General features: G+C 43.6%; 1 protein-coding gene across 1 annotated transcript; it reads left to right on the top strand.

Moving 5' to 3' along the window:
- The first annotated feature begins 2164 nt into the window (after positions 1-2164).
- On the top strand, positions 2165-9993 carry LOC122924941 (zinc finger protein OZF-like). Its single transcript, XM_044276476.1, has 3 exons — positions 2165-2220; positions 5553-5673; positions 8517-9993. The coding sequence occupies exons 2-3, from the start codon at positions 5553-5555 to the stop codon at positions 9815-9817; spliced, it is 1422 nt and encodes a 473-aa protein (XP_044132411.1). The 5' UTR covers positions 2165-2220; the 3' UTR covers positions 9818-9993.
- Positions 9994-11800: the final 1807 nt, after the last annotated feature.

Below are 11800 nucleotides of genomic sequence, written 5' to 3'. Positions count from 1 at the left end.
AGTAGACAGAGGGAGGCGCTCATGCCGCTCTACAGAGCACTAGTGAGACCTCATGTGGAGTTTTGTGCTCCGTACTGGAGACCATATCTCCAGAAGGATATTGATACTTTGGAGAGAGTTCAGAGAAGAGCTACTAAACTGGTACATGGATTGCAGGATGAAACTTACCAGGAAAGATTAAGGCCTCGTTCACACTTCAGTGTTTAGTCAGTGATTTCCATCAGTGATTTGTGAGCCAAAACCAGGTGCAACTCTAAACACAGAACAGGAGCAGATCTTTCCCTTCTACCTCATGTCTGTGGAGGCTCCACTTCTGGTTTTGGCTCACAAATCACTGATGGAAATCACTGACCAAACACTGAAGTGTGAACGAGGCCTAAAGGACCTTAACATGTATAGCTTGGAAGAAAGACGGGACAGAGGGGATATGATAGAAACTTTTAAATACATAAAGGGAATCAACAAGGTAAAAGAGGAGAGAATATTTAAAAGAAGAAAAACTGCTACAAGAGGACACAGTTTTAAATTAGAGGGGCAAAGGTTTAAAAGTAATATCAGGAAGTATTACTTTACTGAGAGAGTAGTGGATGCATGGAATAGCCTTCCTGCAGAAGTGGTAGCTGCAAATACAGTGGAGGAGTTTAAGCATGCATGGGATAGGCATAAGGCTATCCTTCATATAAGATAGGGCCAGGGGCTGTCCATAGTATTCGGTATATTGGGCAGACTAGATGGGCCAAATGGTTCTTATCTGCCGACACTTTCTATGTGTAAGAAGCGCCAATCTTAATACATTCCCCCAAATGGTGCGACTCCTTCCCCTGCACAACCGCCATCAGTGCCCCTCACAGTGAAGAGACATTATGGCGAACAGGACATAACAAAAGGTGTAATAGACAGAACGGAGGTCAATGGGTAAAAGGAATCCCATAGTAACTGCCTCAGATACAAGTCGGTCAGGATGGGAGCTACCGGCATCTTTCCCACTTCAGGGGAGGTAGAATACGGCTCAGGAGGAGGATTCTCACCATGGGAGGGAGTTTAGAGCGATTCTCCTCACGTTCCTTCAGTGACCATAGCCCATGTCTTCAGACAAGGGGAGACCAGTATCTCTAAGGCAAGTCCGGTGCGTTCTCCATGGATCGGACATTTTTCAGCACATCCCAAAGATGACAATCAACTTGAGATCTGGGAATCTGGAGACGGGTCATCACCTTCATCTCTTTGTGATGTTCCTCAGTCCTGGACAGTTTTTGCAGTGTATACTACAAGAGAATTTAGACTAGAACCTTCAGAATCACAGGTACATATACATGAAGCAAACATGATTACAAAAAACAAAATGGCTGCACACCGTTATATACAAACAATAGAGCTAAGAAATGGGGGTCATTCTAAATAAGTGGTACAATACCGACTATAAATGAGTTAATGGAAGCTCTTAGCGCACATATTTGATCAATGTGCCCTGAATATTGTAGGCTTAGGTAAGTCCAAAGAGAGGCGGTATATTAGTGTTAGGGACCTATCTGCAGAAGCCACCTTGACGCCTGGTAGATGGGCCCGACACACGTTTGATCAAAGATGTGCGCTAAGAGCTTCCATTAACTCATTTATAGTCGGTATTGTACCACTTATTTAGAATGACCCCGATCTCTTCGCTCTATTGTTTGTATGTAAAATGGTGTGTGGCCACACTGATTGTGGCCAATCAGTTTTTGCAGTGTAGTCTGACATTATCCTGCTGTAGGAGGGCAACACCATTAGGGGGCACTGCTACTATGAAGGGTGGTACATGTCACATCCACATGATGCCAGGAGACAAAGTTTTTAGAAGAACATTGCCTAGAGCATCGCACACTGCCCTCACCAGCTTGTCCTCTTCCCATAGTGCTATCTGTCCCCCAGGTACGTGGCTCGCACATGCACTTCGCCATCCACATGATGTAATGTGATTCTTCAGATCATCTTTATTCTACCATTGCTCCTTTTCAATGCTCAGGGGCTCATTGTGGGCATCTCAGCACAGGTGGTGAGGAGCAGAACCTTGTTATTTCCCACCATAACTAAACCTAAAAGATCTACAGGAGGCCATGTATTCAGTCACTGTGTGCTTGTGTCTCCACAGATGGATCCAGGAGGAGAAATCCACCAGAGAGATGTCCTCGTCCTCTGTATTCCCAGGACTGTCCAGAGGAGAAGGTCCCAGAGAACCCTCAGGTAGATGGAGCCAAGCCTTACACACATCTACAGTGGATATAAAAAGTCTACACACCCCTGTTAAAATGTCAGGTTTCTGTGCTGTGAAAAAATGAGACAAAGATAAATCATTTCAGAACTTTTTCCACCTTTAATGTGACCTATAAACTGTACCACTCAGTTGAAAAACAAACTGAAATCTTTTAGGTGGAGGGAAGAGAAAATATAAAAATAAAATAACATGGTTGCATAAGTGTGCACACCCTTAAACTAATACTTTGTTGAAGCACCTTTTGATTTTCTTACAGCACTCAGTCTTTTTAGGTATGAGTCTATCAGCATGGCACATTTTGACTTGGCAAGATTTGCCGACTCTTCTTTGCAAAAACACTCCAAATCTGTCAGATTGCGAGGGCATCTCCTGTGCACAGCCCTCTTCAGATCACCCCACAGATTTTCAATCTGATTCAGGTCTGGGCTCTGGCTGGGCCATTCCAAAACTTTACTCTTCTTCTGGTGAAGCCATTCCTTTGTTGATTTGGATGTATGTTTAGGGTCGTTGTCATGCTTTCTAGCAGAAGCCTGAAGGTTTTGTGCCAATATTGACTGGTATTTGGAACTGTTCATAATTCCCTCTAGCTTCACTAAGGCCCCAGTTCCAGCTGAAGAAAAACAGCCCCTTGGCATGATGCTGCCACCACCATGCTTCACTGTGGGGATGGGGTTCTTTTGTTGTGTGCAGTGTTGTTTTTGCGCCAAACATATCTTTGGGAATTATGGGCAAAAAGTTCAACCTTGGTTTCATCAGACCAGAACACCTTTTCCCAACTGCTTTTGGGAGAATTCAGATTTGTTTTTGCAAAATGTAGCCTGGCTTGGATGTTTTTCTTCGTAAGAAAAGGCTTTCATCTTGCCACTCTACCCCATAGCCCAGACATATGAAGACTAAGGGAGATTGTTGTCACATGGACCACACAGCCAGGACTTGCCAGATATTCCTGCAGCTCCTTTAATGTTGCTGTAGGCCTCTTGGTAGCCTCCCAGACCAGTTTTCTTCTCGACTCAATTTCGGAGGGACGTCCAGTTCCTGGTAATGTCACTGTTGTGCCATATTTCCTCCACTTGATGATGACTGTCTTCACTGTGTTCCATGGTATATCTAATGCCTTCAAAATTCTTTTGTACCCTTCTCCTGACTGATACCTTTTAACAATGAGATCCCTCTGATGCTTTGGAAGCTCTCTGTGGACCATGGCTTCTGCTGTGGGATGCAACTAAGAAAATTTCAGGAAAGACCAACTAGAGCAGCTGCACTTTATTTGGGGTTAATCAGAGGCACTTTACATGATGGCCGGTGTATGCTGACTCCTATTTAACAGGATTGTGAATGTGATTGCTTCATTCTGAACACAGCTACATCCCCAGTTATAAGAGGGTGTGCACACTTATGCAACCACATTATTGTAGTTTTTTTTTTTCTTTTCTTCCCTCCACCTAAAAGATTTCAGTTTGTTTTTCAATTGAGTGGTACAGTTTAGAGGTCACATTAAAGGTGGAAAAAGTCCTGAAATGAGTTATCTTTGTCTCATTTTTTTTACATCACAGAAACCTGACATTTTAACAGGGGTGTGTAGACCTTTTATATCCACTGTACAGTTGTTTTCAAAATTATTCAACCCCCACTGAAATTGAGTGTTTTGGCCAGTTTGACATTGATTTTGATCATTTCCGTCATCTTGTTTACAATTAAATCACAGAGGCTCTTGTAAGTCAGACAAATATAACATTTATAATGAAATAACCACAAATGTCTTTTCTGTGCTCACATCATTATCAGTTTTATTCAACCCCCAAGTGACAGTCAATCTTAGTACTTAGTACAACATCCTTTTCCAGTTATAATAGCTTTTAAACGTGAAGCATAGCTTGACACAGGTGTCTTGCAGCGATCTACGGGTATCTTCGCCCATTCTTCATGGGCAAAAGCCTCCAGTTCAGTCACATTCTTAGGCTTGTGCGCTGCAACTGCTTTCTTTATATCCCACCAGAGGTTCTCAGTTGGATTTAAGTCTGGTGACTGCGATGGCCACTTCAAAATGTTCCAGCCTTTAATCTGCAACCATGCTCTAGTGGACTTGGAGGTATGCTTGGGATCATTGTCCTGTTGAAAGGTCCAACGTCTCCCAAGCCTCAGGTTTGTGACGGACTGCATCACATTTTCATCCAATATCTCCTGGTACTGAAGAGAATTCATGGTACCTTGCACACGCTGAAGCTTCCCTGTACCTGTAGAAGCATGATTGACCCCCCCGCCATGCTTCACAGTAGGCAAGGTGTTCTTTTCTTCATAGGCCTTGTTCTTCCTCCTCCAAACATAGCGTTGATCCATGGGCCCAAACAGTTCTAATTTTGTTTCATCAGTCCACAGAACACTATCCCAAAACTTTTGTGGTTTGTCCACATGACTTTTGGCATACTGCAGTCGACTCTTCTTATTCTTTGGAGACAGCAAGGGGGTGCGCCTGAGAGTTCTGGCATGGAGGCCTTCATTACGCAGTGTGCGCCTTATTGTCTGAGCTGAAACTTCAGTACCCACATCTGACAAATCTTTTTTCAGTTCCTCAGCAGTCACACGGGGACTTTTCTCCACTTTGCGCTTCAGGTAGCGCACAGCAGTCGAAGTCAGCATCTTCTTTCTGCCACGACCAGGTAGCGTTTCAACAGTGCCCTTTGCCTTGAATTTACGAATGATGCTTCCTATGGTGTCTCTTGGTATGTTTAACATCTTTTCAATCTTCTTATAGCCATTGCCCTTCCTGTGAAGAGAAATCACCTCTTCTCTTCCTGGACCATTCTCTTGACTTCACCATGTTTGTAAACACACCAGTAAATGTCTAGAAGGAGCTGAGTATCACAGTCCTTTTAAATCTGCCTAATTGGTGCTTATTATGCTTGATTGCTGCTCCTTGACATCCACAGGTGTTTTCAATACCTGATCGAAAACACTTGAATGAACCTCTGTTCTTAAGAGTGGTAGTCTTTAAGGGGTTGAATAATTGTGTCAATGAAGAAATCACAAAAAAAACATTTAATACGTATTACAAAAACAATTGATGTCATTTTAGTTGCATTTGGTTCTTTAAAAAGTCCTTGTAAGATTTCATTCTGAACACAATTACAAATGTACACTAAATTCCCTAAAACCCTTTACAGCATTGGGGGTTGAATAATTTGGAACACAACTGTATATAGGGGGGTCCTGCAGTCATAGAGGGGTCATATGTTGTGGGGGTCTCTCATGTGGATCTGTTAGATTTCCCACCTGTCTGCTGTATTGTACTGAATTGTTACAGATGACAAATCAGGGGGAAGATCTGATTGATATTAAAGTGGATGATGGAGAAGAGAGGATGATGGGCGATCCCCCGTGTAAGAGTGAGGAGGAGGAGGACATTCCAGGAGATGTCACCACAGGTATGGAATCATGAATAGAGAAAGTGACTTCAGATTCTGATGAAGTCTTCCCCTTATCCAGCTGACATCTGCCGACCATATGACTTCCCCTCTTAGTTGCCCCGTCCCTTAGACAGAATGTGACAGTTATTTCTTTAAACTCCCTTTATGACAGAACGCCAAAGAGAACAGCAAAACACAAAATGAGACAATAGCTGGGGCTTATAAAAGCTAAACAATAAATTACATGTAAATGGTTCCATTGAAAGAAAGAAAAAATTGGTTGTTAAATGACAACCAGCCTAGTCATTAAGTGGTTAAAGCTGTTTGGTTGTTGTGTTTGTTCCTTCCTTCCGGTGCACTCCTGTCCTCAGCTCCATGATGATCAGGAAGCTCCGATGTCACATGTGATTATTGTACAGACACAGACGTCTCAGTGATGGTCACCTGCACTCACAGGACACGTCATTATATCCACCATCTTAATTCTTAATAGGACCCTCGTTCCCCTTAGAACAGTTATGGCTAACCTCTGGTACTCCTGCTGTGGTGAAACTACAACTCCCAGCATGCTCCATTCATTTCTGTGGAGCTCTGAGAACAGTCAATCAAGTGTGCATCTTGGGACTTGTAGTTTTACCACAGCCGGTGTGCCGGAGGTTCGCCATCACAGCCTTGGGGTACTCTCACAATCCTTTTTGGGCGGATCCATCATGGATCTGCAAAAATGTATCCGTTACCATAATACAACCGCATGCATCCGTCATGAACGGATCCGTTTGTATTATCTGTAACATAGCCAAGACGGATCCGTCATGAACTCCATTGAAAGTCAATATTAGACGGATCCGTTTTCTATTGTGCCAGATTGTGTCAGAGAAAACTGGCACAATAGAAAACTGATCCGTCTCACATTGACTTTCAATGGAGTTCATGACGGATCCGTCTTGGCTATTGTTACAGATTGGCTCAGTTTTGTCAAGCGGAGAGAAAAACGCTGCAGGCAACATTTTGGTGTCCGCCTCCAGAGCGGAATGGAGACTGATCGGAGGGCAAACTGACGCATTCTGAGCGGATCCTTTTCTATTCAGAAAGCATTAGGGCAAAACTGATCCGTTTTGGACCGCTGGTGAGAGCCCATGACGGATCTCAGAAACAGAAAGCCAAAATGCGAGTGTGAAAGTAGCCTTAGAACATCCTGGATTCTTAGTGTAATGGACCCAACAAGGTGCTGGAGACCTTTATTACAGGTTCTGATTGATGACTTCACTCTGTCTATTCCACTGCTTCCTGAAGATGTCTATAAACCTGAGGTCTGGTGACTGTGCGGCCATTAGGCTATACAGACTTCAGAGTCTTAACCCTTTGAGGTCAAAGTGATTTTCCATTTTCGTTTCTCACTCGGTGCCTTCCCAGTGAACATCTGTTCCTTAAGGGCTGTTTCACACGAGCGGATCCCACGCGTGTCATCCGCAGCGTGAAAGACTACCTAGCCGCGCTGTGGACTGCAGAGACACGGAGCAGTAACATGATTGATGATGCTCTGTGCCTCTCTCTGATCTTTTTACTCCAAAATCACGGTGACAACTTTATATCATTGTGATTTTGTAGTAATAAGGTCACAGAGAGGCACGGAGCATCATCCATCATGTTACTGCTTCGTGTCTCTGCAGTCCACAGCGCGGCTAGGTAGTCTTTCACGCTGCAGATGACACGCCCGGGATCCACTCGTGTGAAACAGCCAACGAGCGTGTCCGGATTAGGTCCGGATGTATTGCGACTGCATTCAGTGAAAATTGCACGATTTCAGTTTTGCCTGTGATTGCGTTCAATTGTTCATTGCGTTTTTTGATGCGTTTTGCATGCGCGTGATAAGAAACTGAATGTATACAAGCAACACTTGCTTGCGGATGCGATGCAATTTTCACGCAGCTCCGTTCACCTCTATGGGGCCAGCGTTGCCTGAAAAACGCAGAATATAGAACATGCTGCGATTTTCACACAACACTCAAGTGTTGCGTGAAAACCATCGCACATGTACACAGCCTCATTGAAATGAATGGGTCCGGATTCCGTGCGGGTGCAATGCGTTCGCATCACGCATCGCACCCGCGCGGAATACTAACTCATGTGAAAGGGGCCTAAGTGACGTACTCCTTTCAGTGTACCTCCTCCTCCCCCGCTGCTGCTGTCTCACACAAGCTTAGTCCAGGCTGCAGTAAAATAGCAGAAGGAATTAGAAGCTGTAGTTACACACTGAACCTGCTGCTGGAGGAAGGAGGATCTCTCATCTTGTACTGACCAGTGTAAGTTTTCCAGCAGCAGGTAATAACTTAATCATTATTCAAGTCATGTCTCGAGACCTGTTTTAAAAGGTCGGACATTGACTTATAGGATAGCTACCTGACATCTGGTGGCATTAGAGGCAGAGCTGGTTTATACCATATATCCAATTACAGCCTAAGGCCTCATGCACACAACCGTTGTGTGTTTTGCAGTCTGCCAATTGCGGATCCGTAAAACACGGATGGCGTTGGTGTGCGTTCCGAAATTTGCGAAACGGCACGGACAGCCATTGATATAACTGCCTATTCTTGTCCGCAAAACAGACAAGAATAGGAGAGGTTATATTTTTTTTGCTGACCACGGAACGGAGCAACGGATGCGGACCGCACACGGAGTGCTGTCCGCATCTTTTGCGGCCCCATTGAAGTGAATGGGTCCGCATCCAAGCCGCAAAAACTGCGGCTCGGATGCGGACCAAAACAACGGTCGTGTGCATGAGGCCTAATAGGAATGTTATAGGTTTGTCCTCGCCGTAGTTTGAAAAATGATCACAAATTCCAAATTTTTTTTTTTCACAGAGAGTTCCAGTAAAAATATTAAGAGCAAAGCTATATTATCACTAAATTATAAAGAAGAAGATAAAGATGTCCTGCAGCGCTCCTCAGGAGAAAACCTCATTACACTTAATGTACACCCAGGACTTCACAGTACAGATCTATTAAATAATCCACCTCATCATGAGGAACCTTCTCCTGACCAATTACATATTGTTACCACAACTACACGTCAGAAAGGGGATAAAAGGTTTCAAGGTGGTAAAGAGTGTACAGAACAATCAAGACTTTCTACACACAGAAGAATTCAGACAGCAGAGCAGGAATGTGGGAAATGCTTTACAAGTAAAACAGATCTTGCTAAACATAAGACAATTCACACAGGAGAGAAGCCATATTCATGTTCACGGTGTGGGAAATGTTTTATAGAAAAAATCTGTCTTATTAGACATGAAAGAATTCATACAGGAGAGAAGCCATATTCATGTTCAGAGTGTGGGAAATGTTTTGCAGATAAATCCAGTCTTGTAACACATGAGAGAAGTCACACAGGAGAGAAGCCTTATCCATGTTCAGAATGTGGGAACTGTTTTACACAGAAATCAATTCTTGTTTCACATCAGAGATGTCACACAGGAGAGAAGCCATATTCATGTTCAGAATGTGGGAAATGTTTTAGACAGAAATCAATTCTTGTTTCACATCAGAGATGTCACACAGGAGAGAAGCCATATTCATGTTCAGAATGTGGGAAATGTTTTAGACAGAAATCAAATGTTGTTAAACATGAGAAATGTCACACAGGAGAGAAGCCATATTCATGTACAGAATGTGGGAAATGCTTTAGACAGAAATCGGATCTTGCTAAACACGAGAGAAGTCACACAGGAGAGAAGCCATATTCATGTTCAGAATGTGGGAACTGTTTTACACAGAAATCAAGTCTTGTAACACATGAGAGAAGTCACACAGGAGAGAAGCCATATTCATGTTCAGAATGTGGGAAATGTTTTGCAGAATATTCACATCTTGGTAAACATAGGATAATTCACACAGGAGCGAAGCCATATTCATGTTCAGAATGTGGGAAATGTTTTACACAAAAATCAAATCTGGTTATGCATGAGAGAATTCATACAAAAGAGAAGCCATATTCATGTTCAGAATGTGGAAAATATTTCACACAGAAATCAAGTCTTGTTAAACATCAAAAATTGCACACAGTAGAGAAACCATATTCATGTTCACAATGTGGGAAATGTTTTATACAGAAATCATCTCTTGTTAGACATCAGATAATTCACACAGGAGAGAAGCAATTTTGATGTTTTATATGTTGAAAATGCTGTGTAAGAAGGAACTAAAATTCTAAAACTTGACAGAACTGGAGAAACTATATTGTTTTATAGATACGGGAAATGTGATAAGAGCAAAAATTTATTTTAAACCCATCTTATTCACAGACATTAAATTTTGGGCAACATGTGTCACATTACTGCAAGTCTCAGAACAGTCTCACAACTTGTCTGTAACTTATGTCTTGTAGCTATTTTAGAGCTGAGATTTGGCGGCAAAAATTATCTGCCAAACTGCAGAAGTCGTAGTTGACCATGATTTGCTGTCACGAATAATGAGGAGGGGAGGGACGCCAGAATAACAACAGAAGGGGAAACACAAAGAACTAGGCCTCAAGGCTAGGGAGAGGGGAACGGTCACCTCCTAGGAGTCAGGGCCAGGTTTAGGGGTTTCCTATCAGCATGTATAGACCCTGAAGGTGGGAAAATACATAAGCCGGAACCTAAACCCTAGGAGCCCTAAAGATACTGACAGGGAATGAGACAACTGGTCCCTTCCCAGGTGAATGAACCAGCATCTCCCTGAGGCCTAGTAACAACAAGCACAAGGGAACAACCAAATATAAGGAGCAGTACAACTTATCTTATAGAAAATGGATGAGCAGGAACACAGGAAAGGTCCACACACCAACTCTTCCAAATCCAAGCTGAAAATATCAACCGCAGATAAATCCAGTCTTGTAACACATGAGAGAAGTCACACAGGAGAGAAGCCGTATCCATGTTCAGAATGACAGTAATTATATGTAGTGTCACAATTTAACATATTATTATTATTTATTATTAAAGCGCCATTCATTCCATAGCGCTGTACATATGAGAAAAGGTATACATACATAATACAGACAATTGCACTAATCATAAACAAGACGAGTTACAAACTGGTACAGAAGGAGAGAGGGCCCTGCCCGTGAGGGCTTACAATCTACATGGTATGGGAGAAGGACACAGTAGGTGTGGCTGAAGTTGGTCATGGCAGTATGGAGGCAGCAGGGTCACTGGTTGTAGGCTTGTCTGAAGAGGTGGGTTTTCCGATTTCTTTTGAAGGATTTCACTGTAGGTGAGAGTCTGATATGTTGTGGTAGCGAATTCCAGAGTATGGGGGATGCACAGGAGAAATCTTGGAGGCGATTGTGGGAGGAGGAGAGAAGGAGGTCTTGTGAGGATCGGAGAGTGCGTGTGGGGGTGTATCAGGAAAGTAGCTCAGAGATGTAGGGAGGGGACAGGTTATGGACTGCTTTGTATGTATTTGTTAGTACTTTGAAGTGAATTCGCTGGGCAATGGGGAGCCAGTGAAGGGATTGGCAGAGGGGAGAGGCAGAGAAGTAATAGGGTGAGAGGTGTATTAGTTTGGCAGCAGAGTTGAGGATAGATTGGAGGGGTGCGAGAGTGCTAGATGGAAGGCCACAGAGGAGAGTGTTGCAGTAGTCTAGGCGGGAGATGATGAGGGCATGTACAAGCATTTTCGCAGATTCAAAGTTAAGAAAAGCACGGATGCGGGAGATGTTTTTGAGTTGGAGGCGGCAGGTGGTGGAAAGGGCTTGGATGTGCGGTCTGAAGGAGAGGGCAGAATCCAAGGTCACTCCAAGGCAGCGGACTTGGTTGACCGGGGAGAGTGTGCAGCCATTGATCGTGATAGATAGGTCTGTTAGGGGGGTTGAGCAAGATGGGGGAAAGAGGATGAATTCTGTTTTATCCATGTTAAGTTTTAGAAAGCGAGAGGAGAAGAAGGATGATATAGAAGATAGACATTGTGGGATTCTGGATAGTAAGGTGGTGATGTCTGGACCAGAGAGGTAGATTTGTGTGTCGTCAGCGTAGGAGTGATACTGAAAGCCATGGGACTCTATGAGCTGTCCCAGGCCAAAAGTGTAGATAGAGAAGAGCAGGGGTCCTAGGACAGAGCCTTGCGGGACACCAACAGAGAGGGAATGAGACGAGAAGGTAGTGCAG

The sequence above is a fragment of the Bufo gargarizans genome, chromosome 1 (genome assembly GCF_014858855.1).
Source record: "Bufo gargarizans isolate SCDJY-AF-19 chromosome 1, ASM1485885v1, whole genome shotgun sequence".
NCBI lineage: Eukaryota > Metazoa > Chordata > Amphibia > Anura > Bufonidae > Bufo > Bufo gargarizans.
This window is presented reverse-complemented; position numbering and strand designations above follow the sequence as displayed.